This window comes from Equus caballus, chromosome 27 (genome assembly GCF_041296265.1).
Source record: "Equus caballus isolate H_3958 breed thoroughbred chromosome 27, TB-T2T, whole genome shotgun sequence".
NCBI classification, from domain to species: domain Eukaryota; kingdom Metazoa; phylum Chordata; class Mammalia; order Perissodactyla; family Equidae; genus Equus; species Equus caballus.
In genome coordinates this window covers 42977124-43001271 of record NC_091710.1, presented here as the reverse complement: position 1 = coordinate 43001271, position 24148 = coordinate 42977124, and the positions used below count along the sequence as shown (strand labels likewise).

Genomic DNA, 24148 nt, shown 5'->3' with positions numbered 1-24148 from the left:
TGTTGTTGGCACCAAAACAGGATCATGTTCTATCGTGTGTGGGAAAAGCAACCCAGTTGGCGTGTAATACGGCCCGAAGTCCAGGTAATCTCCCGATTACCAAATCCCACTTCTTTTGTAGTTTCCATATAATCTCACGGAAGTGGTGAGTTCTACTGAATAGGGTTACCGTAATTGTCCTTTGTGTATCCAAGTAAATATCAGGTATTTTTCTTCCTGAAATAAAGGCTAAATTCTTTATGCTTATGAATGATATCTTTTCTTTCAATTAATTTGAATCCATTTTCCCCTTTGCTTTCATCGATCTTTTCTTCTTTTTTCTTCCTATTATTCACACTTTTAAAATCATTGTAACAAAAATTTCAAAAGCTCTGTGCGTTTGGGGAATAGAATTATACTTTATTCTGCAGCTGCAGCGGTCCTAGAGTCCTCTGATTCACTTTGTAGTTGAGGAAAGGGATTTTAAATGTTCACCAAACTGCTCTTTTTTTATATAGGGTTGGTGCTTTTGTAGGCAAATGTGGCATAGATGTCCTAGAAAATTAGCTGTTGAACAAAGGATTTTCATATGGAACTATTTGAAATTCAGTCTTTGTGTAGGCGTGTCTCTTTAATTCTAATATAATGTTACTTTGTTGTGCATATTTTCTTTTTCAGATTCTCAGATACTTTACGAATTCTTACATGTGACATATCTCGGAATGAACAAAAACGAGTTGAGTATTTTAACGGTACCAGCACTTCAGGTAATTTTAAGAAAATAATTTCCTATGAACATTTAAGGATATAAAATCTATTTTGCCTTAAAAATCTTAAATCTTAAGTATTCATATCTACTGAACCTTTAAAACAAGTAGGTTTCTATCCAAAATGGAAAAAGTGTAAAAAAAGATATTTTTTAAAGCTTATTCACAAATTTTCATTTTATGGTGTTTTTGAAAAAAATATGAAAATAATGTAGATTGTTTATATAAAATAAACACATATTAAAATAAAAAAACCAGAAGTTTTCTTCGCCCCTTTGTCCACAATCAAAGATGAGTAACCACTGTTAATAGTTCCCTATTTAGACTGGCAGAGCTTTTTCTGTTTTTCCAATATATGCAGAGCTTCCTTATTCTTTTAATGGTTGCATAGTTTTTCATGAAATCCTATGTCCTTCATTTCTATGCCGAGGAAAATTCAGGTTTTTTCTAAGATTTCCATAAATTCTCCAGCAAACATTTTTATACACATATTTTGGGCTATCATTATCTATAATAGTGAAAAACTGAAAACAATTTAAATGTACAATAAAATGGGATTGGTTATATCAATTACATCAGAATACTCTGTAACCGTTTAATTTGTTTATAAAGGCTGTATAATATGGAAAATGTTCATTCATGATGTTAAGAGAAAAGGTAGACTCAAATTATAAATGAGGTAAGATCACAAGTTTTATTAAAAAATATGGATAACATATTTTCTTAAGTTTATTTCTTCTAGATGTTTAGCAGTTTTTTCTAGACATTGATTTGGAGTTTCTCTTATTTCTGCTTTAATATATTTTCCAAAATTTCTCCAATTATGTATATTCCTTTTATAAGTGAAATACAGGCTTTAAGAACTAGATTATTCTGTCTTTAAAAATTAGATGAGATTTTGAATAAATTATCCTAAATTATTTCAGTAGATTCTTAGATACAAAATATAACTGAATTGTCAGTGCCCTACAGCTAAAGATCACCGGAGAACACACCTGTAGTGAGCAAGCTGCGTTTATTACTGCTTGCAGCGTTGGAGGACGCACACTGCAGGACACCGTGGGGCATCACAGTAAAAGGCTGTCAGAAAGAGCTTACAGGAGTCAGGCTTAGGTTAGGTGCTTTCGAGGAATGTCCAAGGAAGTGTGCCTTTGTTGTGAATTGTGTGCTGTCAGGGACGATTCTGTGATTGAGTATCTTGATAAATCTCATCTAGAAGGAAGGCAGACCACAGGGAGAAGACGAAAGCTATAGTTGGTAAAGAAGCAACAGTTACTTGTAGTAGGATGGGGATGTTTGGTCATTTTTGTGGTTTGGGAAGTGTTCATGTTTTGTTTGTGTTCACACGTGGTTACCGAGTGGTCTTGCTTTTGTCTGGAATCAGCATGGCCACAGAGTGGTCTTCTCTGCTGCTGAAGTCCTGTGAAATAGTTTACGATTGACAGGAGAACACCAGGGCTGAGCTGTGAGTGCTCGGCCAGCTTCTAGCAACACCAAAGCCTCGCTGACAGTACCAGGCCAGCTCCTAGGTGTCAGGGGCTGCTTCTCTCTTTGTCAGAATGAAGAAAACCGTTGAAATGATTATAAATGCTTTTCAAGAAAATCGGTTAACATTTGACTCAATTGAGAGGTTTGAATTTCACTACTTCCTTGTAGGGTAACAAGAATCTATGATTACTAGACTTATTGTGGTGATCATTCCACAATATATACAAATATCAAGTCATGCTGTACACCTGAAACTAATATAATGTATGTCAATTATACCTCAATTTAAAAAAAGAAGAATCCGTGACTAGATGAAAGGCAAATTGCCAAAAAGGAAAAAAAAATCTGGGGGATTGCAAATTGTGTTAACAACTTAATCAAAATTTAACCCCTGAACTTTTAGCCATTGTAGTTTATAATTAGTTTTTCTCTCTGTTGCAGTAGAAGCCATTGAAGGTTTTCAGTGTTCACCCTACCCTGAAATTGATCAATTTGTTCTTTCTTTGGTGAATAAAAATGGAATTAAAGGAGGTAAAGATAATCTTATTCTTTATTAAGTGTTGGATGATAGAGTAATAATACTTTTAGACACATTATTTGCATTTTAGGAATTCGGCGTTGGAACTACTTTTTCCTAGAAGAATTATTGGTGTATGATATTTGTAAATATCGCTGGTGTGAAAACATTGGAAGAGCTCACAAGAGTAATAATATCATGTAAGTAATATTGTTTAATAATGAGTTCTAGGTATTTAACCAATATTATATTTTAAACATTTATAATTTTTAAATAAAGTTGAGAATATAAAGGTGATTTTAGTTTTATAGTGGATTTAGTTGTAATTCAATTTATATTATATTTGGTTTGTGTTTTATAGTATTTAACTTGAGCATCTTAATTATTACCTTGCTTCTAGCACATATTATCTGTATCTGTACTTTATTTGGTAAAATAATCCCTCAGATAATATAATCTTGAGAAGGCTAAGGTAGAATTGAGTAGGGCTAGAAAGAAATGAGAGGCAGGGGCCAGCCTGGTGGCGCAGTGGTTAAGTGTGCACGTTCCGCTTTGGCGGCCTGGGGTTAGCCAGTTTGGATCCCAGGTGCGGACATGGCACCGCTTGGCAAGCCATGTTGTGGTAGGCGTCCCACATATAAAGTAGAGGAAGATGGGCACGGATGTTAGCTCAGGACCAGTCTTCCTCAGCAAAAAGAGGAGGATTGGCAGCAGTTAGCTAATCTTCCTGGTCAAAAGAAATGAGAGGCAGTAGACAGGTGGATGAACAATGATAGTGGAAGGTATATCTCTCCTTCATCTGTTGCCATTAGCCCTTGACACCTTATGCAGTCTAAAATTGAATTTGAGCAGATTTGGGCAAGTTAACAGTTAGTGTTAAGAGTTGGAGTTAAGATTATGTTAACATGTTGAAGACAAAGAATGGTATAGGAGGGACCCACCAGTATTGACTGTTTACTGTATATGCCAGGCCTTGTTTTAGGGGTTTTCTTTAAAATGCCCCTGGCAAAAGGGGAAGAAGTAAAAGATGAAGTAAAACCATAAATAGAATTTTAAATAATGTAAGGATGTGGTTAGAATAGGGATAAAATAAAAACTCAGCCGTTATCAGTTACGATTGAGAAATTTTGCTGTTTTATATTTAATGTCAAAGCTGAGACTTCTGTATATCAAGCATAGACAGCACATGTGCCAGACATGAGAAGGTGATCATGAAGCTTTTGCTAGACAGCTGGAAAACATTTAGGGTAGCATGGTTCAGTGCTAGACTTATCTATGTAGATTAATTCAGTTAAAAAACTTCAAAAACTAAAGTCTCGGTACGCAAAGCTACAACATAGAAACACACAAAGGCAAAGATGGCCCAGAACCAGTAATAACTATGACTATGGTTATGATTTTGATGTGTCTTTCTAGTTTTTCTTTTCTGTGCATATAAGTTTACGAAAAAAATCATTATTGTACAATGATCATTTTTTACCTTTTTGTGATTCTCACATTGCTGTTTATTCCTTTCTGAAGAATTATCGGGTTGTAGTATGTGTCCATAATCTATTTTTCTTAACTGTGAAATATATCGTACATATAAAAGAGTGTATACAATGTGTGTGTACATTTTAAAGGCTAACTCTAGAGTGACCACTTGTCATATCTGCCAGCCGCCTTAAGAAACAGAATTTCATTAAACCTCGGGATCACCTTGTGGGCCCAACACCGATTTTTTCCTTTCTCTGGCCCTCAGAGATAATAGCTATTATCCTGGATTTTGTGTTAATCTTTCCCTTGCTTTTCTTTGTGATTTTTTCCATATATATTTGTATCCCCATATAATATATTGCTTCATTGTGTATGTTTTTAAATCTGATGTAAGTTGCATCCTTTGACTTGCTTTTGGTCAGCATTGTGTTTGTGAGGTCCGTCCATATTGCAGCATTTGGCTCTTGCTTATTCTGTTTTCATGATTGTATAGTAGGCCATTATATCAATATATGTATGCCAGTTTATCTGTTGTCCTACTATGGACATTTGGCTTACCATTATGAACAGCAAAGCTACAGATATTCTTGTACATATTGCCTAGTGCACATATGCAAGAGTGTCTCAAAGTATATATCTAAAAGTAGAATTGCTGTGTCGTAAAACCTGCATGTATTTAATTTTACTAGATGATAAATTATTTTCCCAAAAGGTCATGCTAACTTATACTCCCACCAGCAGTGTTTTCAGATTTTCTACTGCTCCATATTCTCACCAACCCTTTAGTATTGTTAGCTTTTTTTTTTGTAGTTTTCATCTGAATTTCTCTAATTACTAATGAATTTGAGGATTGGATTGTCAGACCACACTCTTACAAATCAGAGATCTTACCCAATGTCAAGCCTTACTAATAGTTTTAAAGATACGAGGAATCGAAAGGCACAGGTGAAGCGGAGTGAGGCCCGAGCCACCTGGCGCGGCTGCCCAGGTCCTCCCTGCACTCGAAGCTCTCTTGACTCAGGGTGAAAGCCGAGGGAGGTGTGAGCACTCACCGCACAGAGCAGGGAGCACTGAGCTTACGAAACAGCTGCATTTTATACTCATATGGTTAGCCAGCATGGTGACATTTCCACTGGAACATGCCTCATAAATAAATAGACTCTAGATTTATTTACTATATGCAGAAATCCGAAAAATCCTGCAAAGAGCATTCTATAGGGAAGGACTCTCCGCCTAGAAAATACCATTGGTCCAGTGGTTCCCAACCTTCTCAGTTCATGGTGACTTTAGTATCTTAGTAGTTTTTTCACTTTGTTATGAGGCCAAAAGAAATACCTAATGTTCTGTTTATTAGTTTCAAACAACTTAATAAGTATTTATGTTCTAACAGTTTAGTAGCTCTTTGAAAAAATATTCATAAATTGAAAGAAAATATTTTTATTTCATTCTTTTTTTTTTTTTTAATTTTATTTTTCCTTTTTCTCCCCAAAGACCCCTGGTATGTAGTCGTGTAGTTTTAGTTGTGGGTCCCTCCAGTTGTGGCATGTGGGATGCCACCTCAGCGTGGCCTGATGAGTGGTGCCATGTCTGTGCCCAGGATTCGAACTGGCGAAACTCTGGGCTGCTGAAGCAGAGCGCACAAACTTAACCACTCAGCCACGGGGCCGGTCCCTAAATATTAAGAATGAGTTGTCTTTCTTTTTTCTTTTTCTTTTTTTTTTTGAGGAAGATTAGCCCTGAGCTAACATCTGCTGCCATTCCCCCTCTTTTTGCTGAGGAAGACTGGCCCTGAGCTAACATCCATGCCCATCTTCCTCTACTTTGTATGTGGGACGCCTACCACAGCATGGCTTGCCAAGCGGTGCCGTGTCTGCACCCAGGATCCAAACCAGTGAACACCGGGCCGGGGCCACCAAAGTGGAACGTGCGCACTTAACCGTTGCGCCACTGGCCAGCCTCGATTTCATTCTTTTTTAATTGAGGTATAATTGACATATAACATTATGTTAGTTTCAGGGGTACAACATAATGATTTGATATTTGTATATATTGCAAAATGTTCATCACAATACATCTAGCTAACATCCTTCACCATACCTAGTTGCAAAATTGTTTTTCTTGTGATGAGAACTTTTAAGATTTCCTATTAGCAACCTTCCAATATGCAATACAGTAGTATTAACTATAGTCACCACGCTGTACATTACACCCCTGTGACTTACTTATTTTAAAACCAGAAGTTTGTGCCTTTTGACCCTTCTTAAATACAGTTACGTATTAGTGGACTGTGTCCTTTTGAGCACTGCCTCACCTCTTAAACCTTGGAACAATCGAATTGGACACTGCCACCCCCACCATCGTGTTTATGGTACTGCCACCCCCACATCGGTGTTTATGGTACTTTTTATCACAGCTGCCAGCAAAAACAGCCCAGCTCTGCAAAGGTAGGACAGCACTGAGAGGAAGGAAAGGCCATGTGATATTGAAGTCGTGAACTGCCAGCCGGTAGTTTGCGTGGTGCTTGACAGAGGTCAAGTGTCACTGTGCTTTTCTGGAAAGAGGTGAATATCCTGGAGTCTCCTGGGCGCTTTGGTATACATTTGAGGACTGCAGCATCAGCGTGTTTATCCATAAATCTGTTACTGGAATAAGTTTATGAGGCGATTAGACTGAGTCGCCTGCATTTTTCTCTCCTGGGTACGTGTCCCGCTGCCACAGGAATGTTAGCCATGTTATGTTTCCTTTTCTGTGAATTATGGGAAAGTTTTAAACTACTTACTCAAATTTTTAAAATTTTATTTTTATTGCTTATGGGATTGTTTAGGAATTCTGTAACTTTCTAAGTTGACTTAGTTTGTTATATTTTTATCTAGTAATTTGTCTTTTTTACCAGAATTTTCAATGTTACTGGCAAAAGTTCATAATTTTCTTCTATTTTTAGTCTATTCTGTATTTGTAGTTATATCTGCACTGAATTTCTAATAACATATATGTCTGTATTTTTTGATCAATCTTGCAAGAATTTTGGTAGTTTTCACATTTTGCCCTTGTTAATTCTTTTTAATTTTTGTTCTTTATTACTTCCTGCCTTTTATTTCCTTTATATTCTGTTGTTCATTTTCCAAGTTAGTTACTTAACTCACTTGGCTTTAGCCATTCCTTTTCGTAGATAAGCTTTTAAGATTCTAAAATTTCCCTCTATAGATTACTTTAGCGCTATTTCACATATTTTAATATGTATTTTCAATTCCATTCAATTTTCTAATTCTCATCATGATTTTTCCTTGAGACATTGATTATTTTAAAACGTTTTTAATTTCCAAGCTATGGGTTTCTATTACCTATCTTCTTGTTATTTGTTTCTAAATAATTTGCTATTAGTCAGAGAATGTGTTGTGTGAATAAATACTGTTAAATTTGATGAGATTCACATTGTACCTAGCGTAGTCCCTTTTTATCATTGTTTTCTATGTGAGTGTAAAGGGCTGCTTCTCGCCATTTGAAGCAGTATTCATATATGACTATTATATCAGCTTTCTTAATTGCTTTTTAATTATGTCATTCAAATTTTCTGTCCTTACTGGATTTTTGTGGTTATTTGTTGTATCAATTATCAAAAGAATGTTCTTTAAAATCTTGATTTGTGGTAGACGGTTTGTTTATCCTTGAAGTTCTGTCAATCTGCACACATATTTTGAAGTATCGTGGTGGGTACAGATTGGGAATTATTGTATCTTCCTCGGAGGAACTTCTGTCAATATGTCCTTTTTGGCCTAAAGTCCATTTTGTGTGATATTTTTGGCAGCCATGGCTTGCTTTTGGTTGGTGTAGATCTATTCCATCCTTTTACTTTTTAACTCTTCTCCATCCTTAATTCTTAGGCGTATCTCTTGTAAAAGGCTTATAGCTGAATTTTGCTTTCTATCCAGTCTTGGTATTAAGTAATAATTTCTTTCTTTTTTTTAATGTAAAGGATTTTGGTTGACCTGAAAAATGAAGTTTGGTATCAAAAATGTCATGACCCTGTATGTAAAGCAGAAAACTTCAAATCTGCCTGTGAGTTATTAGTTTTTACTTTTACCACAAAGTGAAAATGAGGTATCTATAATAAAATAATTTTACTGTCTTTCTGATTCAGGTTTTCCATTACCTGCTGAAGTATGTCTCCAGTTTCTTATCAAAGATGTAAGCCCAGTTTTCAGTTTCTTTCTCGTTACTTATCCTTGGTACAATACTATAAATGAGCTATGGGTAGTGTCCAAATGTGTCCCGATTTCAATTTCTAGAAGTAGAATTGTGTCAAAGGGTATATGCATTTTTAGTTTGGGTAGATATTACCAGATTGCCAAACCAACATTTTTCTTTTAAAAACTTTTATTTACCCAAATAATTCACATTTATTGTAGGAAAAAATTAAATACATTATGAGCAGAACGGGTGAAAATCATCCTCACTCATAATTTGACCACTCAGAGATAACTAATGTAAATGTTTTGGCATATATTTTCCAGAATCTGTGTCTATGTATGCTTACATATATATTTTTTTCTAAAGTCATAGTATACACAGTATTTCGCAGGCTTTTTTTCCCTAAATTATCACAAATATTTTCAGTAGTATATATTACCAAATTGCTCTCCATAAAAATGATAGGAAATGAGACTTCACAATATATGAGAACACTTATTACCCCAGCGTTTGCCAACATTGCTTATTTTTACCTTTTATTCTTTATCAACCTGGTAGGCAAAAATTGGTATTTCAGTTGTTTTAATTTACATTTCTTAATTAATGAAGTTGAACATTTTTCAGATTTACTATTTGTATTTCTTTATGAATTGCCTGTAACTGGCCTCTTTCTACTTTTCTATGAGATCTTATTAATGTTTTATAAGAATTTTTTATTAAATACTCTTGTGTTATTTCCTAGACTTTTTAGTGTTTTCTTCCCCTACATCTGTCAGCCTTTTCCTTTATCGTGTTCTAGTCAGTTACCTGCTGCAAGCTGAGTAAGTGCTTGAGTTTACATTCTAGATAATGGTCTGGTACCTATTCAATCTGATTTAACAAATTCTGAGGGGCTGGCCCGGTGGCCGTGGTTGGGTTCACGCGCTCTGCTTCGGCAGCCTGCGGTTCGCTGTTCAGACCCTGGTCGTGGGCCTACACACTGCTCATCATGCCATGCTGTGGAGCATCCCACGTACAAAAAGAGGAAGATTGGCAACAGATGTTAGCTCAGGGTCAATCTTCCTCACCAAAAAAAAAAAGAAAATGAAATTTCTCCTGAAAAAACTCATACATCCAAGATAGAAATGGTAGAAATCTGATTTGTGGTCTGTAGGAGCTGGACATAAAATAGCTGATAGCCAAGTTCTCTGGGAAGCTACTAGGTTAAAAAGTGTTTTGAAATAACCAATAACAAAGTAAATTTTTAAAAATAAACTTTGCTTCTAAGAGGAGGAGGAACGTCATCCTTGTTCGTTTGAAACAGAAATGTTGCACAAGAACAAGGAAGTCTCCTGTATGCCCGTCACCTAGACTTGCCGTTTGTTAACATCTGGCCCCCCGTGTTTTCTCCCTCTACTGCTATCTGTGTAATTTTTGATGACTCTTGCTTAGTAATTTTGGGCTGCTATAACGGAAGGCCATAGACAGGGTGGCTTAGAAACAACAGAAATTTATTTTTCACGCTTCTGGAGTCTGGAAAGGCCGAGATCAAGGTCCTGGCAGATTTGGTGTCTGGTGAGAGCCAGCTTCCTTCTCGCTGTGCCCTCACAGGGCAGAAGGGACGAGAGAGCTCTTGGGGGTCTCTAGTATAAAGGCACTAATCCCATTCATGAGGGCTCCACCCTCATGCCCTGTTCACCTCCCAAAGGCCTCACCTCCTAATACCAGCACATTGGGGGTTAGGATTTCAACTGAGGAATTTCTGGGGGGCAGGACAGAAACATTCAGTCTATAACAAATCTCTTGAAAGGTAAGTTGCAGACATTAAAACCCTTCATCTCTGAATGTTTAGGTGTGCAGCTGGAGAATGAGAATTTTTCAACCCAAGTTCTTAATTTTTTTACATACTTAATAGGGAAATAAGTCTGTTGTTAATGTAGCAGATATATTTCCCACTTTGCCTTCAGCTGGATCTACTTTTTAAAAAATTCAGTCTACCCTTGCTCTAACTCCATCTGTATTTTTTTAAGACTGGCACCTGAGCTAACATCTGTTGCCAATCTTCTTTTTTTCCTTCTCCCCACAGTCTCCCAGTATACAGTTGTATATTCTAGTTGTAGGTCTTGTATATTTTGAAAAGAATGTACCACAGGAACTGCAGGCATTTCCAAATTTGGAGTTTCAGCAGCGTCTGAGCTACGATGGCAGCAGCACTGAATCAATGAACTCATTTTCATGGTCACTATACTGGAGACAGTATCACCCAGCAGATTCATTTTAATGTCTGTCAAAGAACTGGTCGTATACTTAAATACCTTAATTCCACGCAGATTGACGGTGGTGAAATCATCACATATTCGGACTGATACCCGGTGTTTTCTTTCCATCCCATTCTCCCTCACCCTCCCCTTTGGAACTAAAGGAAGAGGCGTTGACAACAGATGAAGCGACAACCCACAGTGAGACTGAGACGCCTCGTAAGCCACCGTCTAGCACCTTGTCAAAAGGTGTAGCTTCTCATGCCGACTGGGGTGATGGCATTGAGGATGCTTATTTTTTGGAAGCTACTGAAGATGCTGAGCTGGCAGAAGCTGCAGAGGATGGGCTGCTCGGTTCTAACCGTGGAGCGGATGAAATTCCCGATGAACTAATTCTAGAAGTGTTAGGAGAGTAGCTGATTAACTGTGGACACTCGCACGACAAGCCTGTGATTTGCCTGAAGGCAGATTTAACAACAGACACAGTAGCTTTTAAACTATTTGTGTCAACTAAATTTTATCACTTTGCTTTCCAATTCTTGTTTATTGAAGTAAACCAGTTTTACTGAAAATTGGCTTTCGTGTATTTAAACTCAGTAGAAATCTCCTTATTGGTTAACCAAAGTTAGTCTATGTTTGCATCAACTTAGTTTTGCATGTTTATTTACAGGTTAGAACTCTTTTATATGTCTGGGGCTGATTAGGTGTCAACATTTATTTTTTATTTTTCCTTTTTCTCCCCAAAGCCCCTGGTACATAGTTGTGTGTGTGTGTGTGTGTGTGTGTGTGTATATATATATATATATATATTTTTTTAGTTGTGGGTCCTTCTAGTTGTGGCATGTGGGATGATGAGTGGTGCCATGTCTGCACCCAGGATCCGAACCGGTGAAACCCTGGACTGCTGAAGTGGAGCGCACAAACTTAACCACTCAGCCACGGGGCCGGCCCCAGGTGTCAGTATTTTAAAACTTATTATTCAAGACACTAACAATTTAATTATGGCCTCTAAAACTACTATACAATCAAACTGATGCCACTTAACATTGTTCACTCACTTAATTTGAATGGCAAAGTAATATTAAATATTAAAATGGTGACAAGGCCATACAACCACTCTGAACCATTAGACAAGTTTACTTTTTATTGTTATGGCAACATTCTCAGATATTAAAAAAAAAATGCTCAACTCAAATTAACAGTAATAAAGTTTGGGGTTTTCCTCCCAATCTTCTTGGTGGAAAAATGAAGTAAAAACATATATCTTCCCTTTTAATTTTTCAAAAAGAATATTTATAAAAGTATAGTTTCAGAAGGCAACAGATAGTAGCATGAGGCCGATCTTTATGAAGGTGCATTTTCGTAGACTGGCCTCATTCCTAGTCAAGCAGCTTCTCTAATTGACGGTTGATATTTTGCAGGTGGTTTTCAGCTCCCAAAAGGGTTCTTGCTTTGAATAACAGGGCTGGAAGGCTGGATGAATCATACTGTTGAAGGAAAATAATTTAAGTTAACAAATATCAAAAACTTTTATAATCTATTTTACATAGCTCAATGTTATGACAAAATGCCAATTTTAATAGAGCTTTTCATAAACTACTCTTCATTTTGGCAACTAGGACTATTAAGAAAATTGGTTTTTATCCATTTCCTTTGATAAATAACGTTGCACAGGAACTGCTCTGCAAAGCTTGAGCTGATCTCATCCCAGAAGACCAGCTGGTTTAAAGAACTGTGGCATCTGAATTATTTAAAACAGAATCATTCTTGGGACAGGTCAAGACTTGGTTTGGGCAAGTGCACTAGAGCTCTGTGGGGCCTGCTCGATCTCATGCCTATTTTAAACACAGAAAACTGTGAGACATTCACTTTCACTGCAAAAACTGACAAAATGAGAACACCAGGTCCATAAAAGTTCATGAGAAAAAAAAAATCTATCTAGAAAAATTATTTATTGGGAAGATTGACTAAATGTCTTAAAAGTTGCCAATCCAAATGTTCTTAATGATTAAAGACAAAATTAGATACAAACCCAACATAAAATAGAAAACAAAACCCTACTCATGATTTTGAAAAATTAACAAAGCCAAACTTCGTATTGCAAACTGTGTCTAAGGGTGAGTGACTGAATTCCCCTTACAGAATTTTATCATACTTATGATAGTTTAATGTTTCCAAGGTTGTTTTCTTAGAAATGAAAATTAAACAGAAAAGCTGTCAGACTACGACTACCACCCACCTAATAATGGAATTCTTTTGGGATAGAAGCTACCACATTACTATGGAATTCAGTTCAAAAGATATTGGAGAGCCCAGTGTTCCAGCTGCCAGGGGCACATGCTCTCAGGGACGGGTGAGGGGAAGAACTTACAATTGCTGCTAGATTTTTAGTTTGGGGAAAGAGGTAAGACTGATACCCAAATATCTGCACTCTATAAAGCATCAAGGATAGATGCTGCCATGGAAGTACGAAAGGCACCGAGGGCACGCGCAGGATGGGATGTTAGTAAGAGCAGCGCGTTCCAAACAATGCAGAGTCACTATAGCAAGTTTTCACCCAAGTTAGGCTGTTCACATTCAATCAGTGCTACCACTAATTTCTCCAAGTTTAGTAACCAAATCCCCAACTCCACATAAGCTTTAGACTAGTTGGGTACTGTCACAGAAAAAGGTAATTAAAAACATTCTATTTCCAGATCTGTAATATATGAACAAACCTTAGGCTCAGGAGAATTAACTTTTAGATCAGTGTCAAAACCTTAAAATTGAATTTAGAAGTAAAAAATACAAGTGTGATCATAATTATACATTTTATATAAAATTATATTAGGGAATACAAATTATGTTTTTTTCTGTAACTTAAACATTTCTATTAATCTGAGCTGGTTATCATAACAGTAGCAAAGTCTGCAGCAAAAATCCAGAAGCAACTACAAAATTTATTAAAACAGTAACATACTACACTTTTCCCTACTATATGCCCTTTTTATGTTTCTCAGCTTCTAAAATTACACCTATGGGCCAGCCCGATGATGTAGTGGTTAAGTTTGCACACTCCACTTGGGCAGCTTGGGGTTCTCAGGTTCAAATCCTGGGCATGGACCCATACACCACTCATCAACTCATGTCCTGGTGGCGTCCCACATACAAAATAGAGGAAGATTGGCACAGATGTTCGCTCAGGGCCAATCTTCCTCACCAAAAATAAAAAAATAAAAAAAATACACCTACTATTTATATGGAATAATGGCTTGTTTTTAAGATACAAAAGATACTACAAACATGGGCTGAACAAAGAACAAAAGAGCTTGGTCTCTGTAAAACATGTCTGAGCAGTCTTATGTTGATGACAATTTTAATAAGTAAAGCATCATTGCTCACTTGAGATTTGTACACAGAGGATTTCCTTCCCTTGATGAAATGCAGTTCTCTGAAGCATAAATACCTTAATAAAAATCAATGTTTCTGGATTTTTCTCTACTCCTCCAGCCTTAAGTAGCTAAAGAAGTGATGATATAACAAATTTTCACCAATTTATGTGATGCTGTTCTGGGTAAACTAATGTTGCATCTACATATCTTTCTCTTTCTCCTCAAAGCTTCTGGTCCTCTAGCATGCAAACGCCCTCTATCTTCTGAAGGACGGTGAGAAAAGTAAAACCCAAAGTTACCGTTTCCTTTACATTCGGTTCTTTCTGTCGAATATTGGAATAATCTTGATGAAGCTGTTTTAAATTAGATAAGAAATATTCTGCATTCCTCAGCGAAGATTTTCTCTCCTTAAGTTCATCATATTTTATTTGTAGTTGTTTCAGCTGTGGTTCTAACCTGAAAATAAACAAAAAAATATTTTTCCCCAAAATAAATGACATATAATAAACGGTAACAGCCTGCAGCGTATGAGACTAAGTACACTGAGTGAAAGAAGAAACAATGGGGGACGTGGAGTAGATGGCTTAAGATATCTTTGGCTATGACATTACAAACGTATGAAAGAGTCTACGTTTCAATTTAAAATATAGAAAAAAACCTCTGAAATACAATATACGATGAGTAATTAGCAGTGAAACCCACAGAGGACCATGCCTGCCTTCCACATCCTAAAATTCATCAAGTCATTGTTAGGGTCTTGGGAACTACTGAATTAGAACATACGCTTAGTTGACATTTTAGAGCTTCTGGCAGGAATACCCAGGCATTGCAGTTGAACAGCAAAAGCAGGGACAAAAAGCCTCCCCTTTTCCCCTGCCTCTTCTCAAAATCTTGCCCATTTCCAAGATCCAGTAAAACGAGTGGAAAACTGCCACAGTGCCTGGAGGAAAGATGTGTGACCTTGGGCACACTGCTTCCTCTCAGTGGCTTCGTTTTGTAACTGTAAAATGACAAGGGACACTTTGGATTTTATGGGCCAGTGAATAAAAGGAGGGGGAGAGGTGCCAATTTTTTATTCTCACAAATAAAGACGTAAAAAGCAAGCATCCCTAACATGATTTGTACGCTGAACAAAGGCAGCGTTCTGTAAACTCCCTCCTCTTTGCCAGGGTTGCGGTCAGGAGTGCAGGCATCAGAGCCTCGCCCCCACTTCCCAGAGGGTGACTGGGCAATTACCTCCCCATGCGTAGGTTTTCCACATGTAAAGTTAAAATAATGATATACCACATTTTTTTTCCCATGCCTTTTCAAAATATACTTCTCAACTTCTAAAATTATATCTAGAAAAGGAACAAAAGAGGCTCATCTTTAAGACATGTCTGAGTCTTATTATGTAGCCATAGTAACCTACCTCACAGGATTATGATGACCAACGAGTTAATATATAAAGCATTTAGGACAGTGCCCAGCACACACAGGAAGCTTTTTAAGCATTAGCCATCATTATTATAGTATCTTTAACATTCTTGTTTTTGCCTGGCCAGTGAAAGCTTTATCTTGGGCCAGCACTTGTCCATAGACTAGATTTGGAAACCAGTGGACTAGACAACCAATTTCTCCCTCTTCTGAAGTTCTGTGGCAGTTTCTTCTTTAAAACAGTACTTAATTACAGGCTGTCTTTTCTGATAATACCACTTTCTCAAGCTACTTTAAAGCTCCTTAAGAGCAGAGAGCATATCTGCTATAGCCTATCCTCCCACTGCTTCACTGCCAACCCTCCAGCTCACACAGGATCCTGACTGTCTAGCAGAGCACCAGAAAACACTGGTTGGTTGAGCGCTGATGCAGCATGCTCCAGTCTTCCTGAGCAGACCACGGCGACCCCCCAGCAAAGTCCTCCTGGTCCAACACTGGGGGATGGACTCATAAGAGTGCCCCACCAAGGTCTGTATTTCAACAATAACAACGTTAACAAGAACTTAGCACTGACACAGCACTTACTGTATGCCAGTCCCTATGCAGCACTTTCTGTATATTTATTCATTTAATTCTCACAACACCCTGTGAGGTGTAGGTAATATTACACTCATTTACAAATGAGGGAACTGAGACCCTGGGAGGTCAAGTAACCTGCCCAAGGTTGCACAGCCAGTAAGTGGCAGAGCCTGGATTCAAACCCAGGTAGTCTAGTTCTGGAGTGTATGCACTAAATCTCTCATTAGGCTGCCTCTCAGGCCAGAGCTGAGGGATCTGATGGCAGATAGGTGAGTGCTGAATTCTCCTGTGCTGAAAGCTTCTCCAACTTGGCAGCACACCCTACCTTCACTGAGCTTCCAAGCTCAAAGAAAACCTGGATCTTAATTCAACACAGCAGCAAGTTCTACTAGCCCCACGTGACGTTGTAAATAAATCCTTACGGCTGAGTTCTCAGAGGATGCTGATGTCTTACCGGAGCAGCTCATCCTGGACTTCAATCAAACGCTGCCTTTTCTTTTCAATATCTGAAATCACCTAAGTAACGCAATAGTTTGTTAAATTGATTTTGTACATGTTTGAGCACTGCCAGGTACACTGTGCCACGTGGTGGAAATACAGTGAGAAACAAGACAGACCCCCTTCTTACCATCACGGAACTTTGGTCTACTAGGGAAGCCAGATACGACACACACACAATACGGAATTACAGCTCATCATGTGTGCCATGTAGGAAAAGAACGGGGAACTCGGAAAAAGAAGGGCAGCGGTTTCTACTCCAGGATAACTTGGAAGAGGAAGTGGGGACCAGACCTTTACTACCCTGTGAGCTATAAAGTAAGGAGTTTCCATTTTACCTAGGTACACTAGGAAAATGTTGAAGCGGGGGAGTGTCATCATACAGTTTGCATTTTAAAAACGAGCATTTCAATATAATAAATTTTATTATCAGCATCACTTTTAATGACTACCTAATATTCCACTGCTGGACATTCAGACTGTAATCACTTACTTACAGGCAACGCAGCATTGACCAGTAAGAGATTAAAACTCACACAAAGAAAGGCTTTGAAGGAAAATGTGTGTGTTTCAAGTCTATTTCTATTATAAATGTAGAGAGGGTGCTGCTCTTCTCCTAGATTCATGTCAGTTTAGGGCTGGAACCTCAGAGGTCACTTGGTCCAACCACAGACAGATGGGGAGGCAGCGCCTAGTGTTGACCAGCTTGTTCCTGGTTGCACATCGAGTCGTGTGCAGTTTTCAAAAAGGTGGTACAACATTGACATAGCAGAACCAGGACAAGAAATGAGGTCTCCTGACCCTTAATCTAGTGTTGTTCCCAGACTGTCCTTTTACCTGAGACAGTTATTTCTTCTAAAAGGTTTTGCTTTTTGACATCCACAAAAGCAATAAATATATATTACTTAATCCTTATCCATATAAGTGGTCATTTTGGGCTTGAGAGCCATTTTTAGGCTGACTAGGATCCTCATTCCTTTGACTACATTATCAGTATTCAACCACAAGATCAACCAAATAAAAGCCTAACTAAAAATAAGAAATCTTACACAAACTCTGAAGGTCATAAAACCCAGAGTCAATTTACTTAACTCTATGTCTGTCAGTGTTCTAACAACTATAAGCTCCTAATCGTAAGTGATTTACCTTAGCGTTCTTCCTTTTCAGAGTCTTCAACATCTGGACTTCTTTAAGCTACACAAAACAAAAATAATTATTCATATGCATTTTCCAAAATTAAACGTTTATAGTTTACAATATATCACATTTAGTTTAAAAACATGTGAAATATGGATCATTCTAATGAGAGCTTCACCACATTACCAGCAAATGCAAGCTTTTCTAAGATGCTGCCTCAGGATTATTAAAAAAAATTTAGACCACCAAATTTATGTCAATGAACTTACCAGTTTGATGAGTTCTTCTTTCATATGAGAATGAAATTTGTTGATGGTTTCCTTACAAATTTTAGGTCCTATTTTTTGTCTATAGCAAAATAAAAAAGAAAGAAATCAAACTAGGTGTCCTAAAGGATTTTGAAAGGTGTGTTTCATTTGCTCATTAGCACACCAACAAATACACACAGTTTGGCATATGCCATTTTGAATATCTAAGATGGCATGGTCAGCTTGCAGCCTGTTCCTAGGCTTAAAAAAATACTGGAAATGTCTCAACAAAAGAAAAAAAACAGGAAATATTTTCCCCTAAACCTCAGGTATGTGGTCAGCTTAACTGCCTGACACTGGCCACATCCACAGGTGATATCAAGAGACGTGGAAATTTTTACAGCCAACCCCAGTCTTTTCCTGCTGTTTGATCCAATGACCGGAATACTTCAGCCCCTCCCTCCCTGCCTGCTAACAACTGGAGGAATAATTATATGAGACATTTGCACTAACCAACAAGTAAGCAGCCAAAGCCAGCCATCCAGTTTTTCATAAACTATAATGCTGACCCAAACAAAGAAACTGGTTCCTCGCATCAGGGAGCAGAGAGTCCAGTCTCCCAGTTTGGCTCCCTCATGGCTGGACAGCAGACCCATAGTGACTGTGCAGCAGCAGCATTCTGCCAGGGCAGCTGTTAGACCCCTACTCTGCCTCGGCACAGTAGGATACTATAATTTAAAACGTCCTTTTAATTGAAAGTAATAAAAAATAAACAAGGCTAAGAGTTGTTTTTTGTAAAGATCAACAAAATTGACAAATCCTTAGATAGACTAAGAAAAAGAGAAGACAAAATCAGAAGTGAAGGAGGAGACATTACAACTGATGCCACAGAAATAAAAAGCACGATAAAAGATGACTATGAACAATTATATACTGACAAGTTGGGTAACCTAGAAGAAATACATAAATTTATAGAAACATACAACCTACCAAGACTGAATCATGAAGAAATAAAAAAATCTGAACAAACACATAGCTAGTAAGGAGATTGAATCAATAATCAAAAACCTCCCATCCAAGAGCCCAGGACAAGATGACTTCACTGGAGCATTCTACCAAACATTTAAAGAAGAATGAACACCAGTCCTCACACTCTTCCAAAACACTGAAGAGGAGGGAACACTTCCAAACTCATTTTATGAGGCCAGCATTACCCTGATACCAAAATCAGACAAAGCTACTACAAGAAAACTACAGACTAGTATTCTTGATGATTATTGATGCAAAAGTCCTCAACAAAATACAAGCAAACAGAATTCAACAACATATTTAAAAGATTATACATCATGACCAAGTGGTATGTATTTCTGGAATGCAAGGATAGTTCAACATATGAAATACAATGTAATACATCACAATAACAGAATGAAGGACAAATGCCACCAGATCATCTCAATCGATACAGAAAAAGTATTTGACAAAATTCAACACCCTTTCATGACAAAGACTCTCAACAGACGGGAGTAGAAGGCAATTACCTCCACATAATGAAGGCCATATACCAAAAGCCCACAGCTAACATCATACTCACTGGTGAAAAATTGAAAGCTTTTTGCTCCCAGCTCAGGAACAAGACAGGGATGCCCTCTCTTGCCACTTCTATTCAACACAGTACTGGAAATCCTAGCTAGAGCAATTAGATAAGAAAAAGAAATAAAAGGCATCCAAATTGGAAAGGAAGAAGAAAAATTATCTTTGTTCACAGATGACATGATCTTATATGTAGAAAACCCTAAAGATTCCATCAAAAAACCCTATTAGAACTAATAAACAAATTTCAGCAAAGTTGCAGGATATGAAACCAACACACAAAAATCAGTTGCATTTCTACATACTAACAATGAACAATCTGAAGAGGAAATTAAGGAAACAACCCCATTTACAACAGCATCAAAAAGAGTAAAACACTTAGGAATAACCTTAATCAAAAAGGCGAAATATTTGTACACTGAAAACTACAAAACATTGTTGAAAGAATTTGAAGACGATACAAATAAATGGAAAGACATCCCATGCTCATGGACTGGAAGATTTAATACTATTAAAATGACTCTGAAGCAATCTACAGAGTCAATGCAATCCCTAACAAATTCCCAATGGCATTTCTTGCAGAAATAGAAAAACTCATCCTAAGCTTCATATGGAATATCAAAGGACTCCAAATAGCCAAAACAGTCTTAAGAAAGCAAACCAAAGTTGAAGGCCTCACACTTCCTGATTATAAAACATACTACACAGTTACAGTAACCAAAATAGTATAGTACTGGCATAAAGACAGACATACAGACCAATGGAACAGAATAGAGAACCTGGAAACAAACCATCTCATAAACGGTCAATGATCTTCAACAAGGGTGTCAAGGCTACACAATGGGGAAGGGAAGCTCTCTTCAACAAACAGTGCTGAGAAAATTGGATAGCCACATGCAAAAGGGTGAAGTTGGACCCTTACCTTACACTATATACAAAAATTAACTCAGAATGGATTAAAAACCTAAATGTACAATTTGAAACTATAAAACTCTCAGAAGAAAATATAGGAGAAAAACTTCAAGACATTGGTATTGGCAACAAATTCTTGGATTTGACACCCAAAGCATAGGCAACAAAAGAAAGACAAATGGGACTACTTCAAACTTAAAATCTTCTGTGCAGGGGCCAGCCCCCAGCACAGTGGTTAAACTTCCACGTGCTCTGCTTCAGTGTCCTGGGTTCATGGGTTCGGATCCCAGGCGTGGACCTACACCACTCGTCAGGCATGTTGTGGTGGCAACCCACATACAAAATAGAGGAAGACTGGCATTGACGTTAGCTCAGGACTAATCTTCCACAGTGAAAAAAAACAAAAACAAAAAAACAAAAACCTTCTGTGCAGCAAAGGAAACAATCAACAGAGTGAAAAGGTGACCTATAGAATGGAAGAAAATATTTTCAAACCACGTCTGGGATAAGGGGTAATATCCAGAATACATAAAGAACTCCTACAACTCAACAACATAACTCAATTAAAAAATGGGCAAATGACTTGAAAACCCACTTCTCCAAAGACGTATAAACAGCCAACAAGCATATGAAAAAGTGCTCAACATCACTGAACATCAGGAAAATGCAAATCAAAACCACAATGAGATATCATTTCATACATATTAGGATAGCCACTATCAACAAAACAGAAAACGACAAGCGTTGGTGAGAATGTGGAGAAACTGGAACCCTTGCGCACTGTTTGTGGGACTGTAAAATGGGGCTGCTGTGATGGAAAACAGTGCAGAGGTTCCTCAAAAACTTACAAATAGAACTACCTTTTGGTCCAGCAACCCAACTTCTCAGTATATATCCAAAAGAACTGAAAACAGGATCTTGAAAAAATATCTGCACACCCATGTTCATTATTCACAAAAGCCAAGGGGTGGGTGGATAAATGGATAAAGAAAATGTGGTATATACATACAATGGAATATTATTCAGCCTTAAAAAAGGAGGAAATCTTGTCATATGCTATAACATGGATGAACTTTGAGAACACTATGCTAAGTCAAATAAGCTTGTCACAAAAAGAAAAATATTGCATGATTGAACTTACATGAAGCACCTGAAGTAGGCAAACAGAAACAGAAAGTAGAATGGCGGTTGCTAGCGTCTGGGGGTGGATGCTCGTGGGGAACTGTTGCTTAATGGGTAAACCATAGAGCTTGTTTTGCAAGATGAGAATGTTCTGGAAAAACTTCCTAAGAAGGTGCATACAGTTAACACTACTGATACGGTACACTTAAAAATGGCTAACAGAAACAGAAAGTAGTCAAACAGAAACAGAGAGTAGGAGGGTAGTTGCTAGGGGCTGGGGCGGAGGGAGAAATGAGAAATTGTTGCTTAATGGGTACACTGTAGAGTTTCAGTTTTGCAAGATGAAGAAGTTCTGGAAAAAGCTTGTGACAAGGTCCATACACTTAACACTTCTGTTAATGTGTGCTTAAAAACAGTTCGGATGGCAAATTTTATCTTTTTTTTTTTTTAACTTCAATTAAAAAGAAAGTATTTCTATACTACGCACCTATCAGAATAACCAAAAAAAAAATAGTGACAACACCAAATGCTGGCAAGGATGCAGAGAATCTGGATCACTCATATACTGTGGAAAACAGTTTGACAGTTTCTTACAAAACCAAACACGCAATTACCATAACCTAGTAAATGCACTCTCAGTCATTTATCCCAGAGAAATGTAAACTTATATTTACACAAAAACTGTATATGGATGTTCATAGTTGTGTATTTGCAACTGCCAACAACTAGAAAGAACCCAAATGTCCTTCAGCAGGTGAATGGTTAAACCCTGGTACATCCATACCACGGACTACTACCTAGCACGAAAAGGAACGGACTACTGACACACACAACAACATTGATGCATCTCCAAAGAACTATGCTGAGAGGAAAAAGCCAAGCCCAACAGGTTACATAATGGATGGCTTCATTCATATAACACTTTGAAATGACAAAATTATATAACTGGAGAACAGGTTAGCGGTTCCCAGGGCTTAGGGACGGGATGGGAGATGGTGAGAGGGAAACGGGTGTAGTTATAAAAGGGCAACATGAGGACACAGGCAGCAGCAGGACACGAAGATCCTTGTGGTGAGGGAACTAATTTGTATCTTCACTGGTGGTGGGCGCATGAACCATTATAAAATTACATAGAACTAATCACACACAAACGAGAATCCAACTGAGGAAATCTGGCTAAGATCAGACGATTGTATCAACAGCAATATCCTGGATGTCACACTGTACTATAGTTTTATGAGATGTTATCACTGGGGGAAATTACATTAAAAGGTACACGGAATCTCTATTATTTCTCCCAACGGCCTGTTACTCTACAATTATCTAAAAAGAAAACACGACTGAAAAAAGAATAAAGATGTAACTGGTTATAACACACTGAATTAAAGAAATAATTCAGGAATAAAAACGTATTTCTATACACCCATGTTCATTTGGAGCATGAGTCACAATAGCCAAGAAGTGGAAGCTACTCAAGTGTCCACTGACAGGTGACCGGATAAACAAAATGTGGTATATTTACAGACGGAATATTATTCAACCTTAAAAAGGAATGAAATTCTGACACATGCTACCCCCTAGATGAACCTTGAGAACATTATGCTAAGTGAAATAAGCCAGCCACAAAAAGAAAAACACTGCATGATCCCATTTCTATGAGGTATCTGAAGTAAGCTCTTAGAAACAGAAAGTAGACTGGTGGTTGCCAGGTGGCGGGGGGTGGGAGGGGGGGTGGGGGGGGAAGGGAGGGAAATTGTTGTAATGGGTATACCAAAAAGTTTCAGTTTTGCAAGACGAAAAAGTTCTGGCTATCTGTTGCACAACAATAGAACATACTTAACACTACTGACCTGTGCACTGAAAAGTGGTTAAGATGGTCAATTTTGTGTTATTTGTATTTTATCACAATTAAAAATTTAAAAATACATCAGCCCCATCTTTAAAAAATTATTTGTAATATAAATGTGAAATCATGATTTTAGGATGTTAAAAACACTGAAAAAGTTAGAAAAAATGGTCATGCCTTTCTGCATAGGGCTTATAATGATGATAAATTAGTGGATTCTACCAACCACAGTGGTAGTGGTCTACATATGATATCCAGATACAGCTCCTTCAAATTCTAGTGCTTTAAAAATCTGGTTGCCTCCCTACCGATAACTGAGTCAGCTACTGTATATTCTAAGTTTGTGATGTTTGTATTTCATGGTGTATTTCCCTACTTAAACACATTGATAAACTGCTTACAATCAGTAAGTCTGTTAACAAAAAACTGTTCAAGTGCCAGGTACAGGATACTAAAAATAGCAGACCCTGGGGCCAGCCCTGAGGCGTAGTGGTTAAAGTTCCAGCCACCCGTTTGGCAGCCTTGGCAGCCGAAATTCGCAGGTTCAGATCCCAGGTTTGGCCTACTCCACTCATCAGCCATGCTGTGGAGGCATCCCACATAAAAAAACTAGAGGCAGACTGGCACAGATGTTAGCTCACGCCTAATCTTCCTCAAGCCAAAAAAAAGGAAGACTGGTACTGGACGTTAGCTCAGAGTGAATCTTCCCCATGGGGAAAGCAGACCCTCAAATACTTAACTTGATTTTGAAAGAGTGAAGCTTTCCATGCGGTTGAG

At 37.7% G+C, this 24148-nt stretch overlaps 2 protein-coding genes across 38 annotated transcripts in view; one reads left to right on the top strand and one right to left on the bottom strand.

The window, feature by feature from the left end:
* The window catches only part of PRIMPOL (primase and DNA directed polymerase), a 40158-nt gene extending 28934 nt beyond the window's left edge, over positions 1–11224 (top strand). For 11 of the 36 annotated variants that reach the window (XM_023630917.2, XM_023630911.2, XM_070253214.1 and 8 more), the window contains 6 exons: positions 658–746; positions 2676–2765; positions 2843–2951; positions 8201–8283; positions 8366–8412; positions 10817–11224. In XM_023630917.2, coding sequence (XP_023486685.1) covers positions 658–746; positions 2676–2765; positions 2843–2951; positions 8201–8283; positions 8366–8412; positions 10817–11068 — 670 coding nt within the window. In that variant the 3' untranslated portion in view covers positions 11069–11224. Of the gene's footprint in view, positions 1–657; positions 747–2675; positions 2766–2842; positions 2952–8200; positions 8284–8365; positions 8413–10480 lie in introns of all 36 variants that reach the window. The other 25 variants (XM_023630914.2, XM_070253215.1, XM_070253196.1 and 22 more) reach the window with 5 other exon arrangements.
* Positions 11225–11778: 554 nt separating this feature from the next.
* The window catches only part of CENPU (centromere protein U), a 47413-nt gene continuing 35043 nt past the window's right edge, over positions 11779–24148 (bottom strand). For both annotated transcript variants that reach the window (XM_070253218.1, XM_023630962.2), the window contains exons 9-13: positions 17923–18001; positions 17663–17710; positions 16473–16534; positions 14323–14479; positions 11779–12139 (exon numbers count right to left, since the gene is read on the bottom strand). In XM_070253218.1, the coding sequence (XP_070109319.1) occupies positions 12032–12139; positions 14323–14479; positions 16473–16534; positions 17663–17710; positions 17923–18001 (454 nt within the window). In that variant the 3' untranslated portion in view covers positions 11779–12031. The remainder of the gene's footprint in view (positions 12140–14322; positions 14480–16472; positions 16535–17662; positions 17711–17922; positions 18002–24148) is intronic.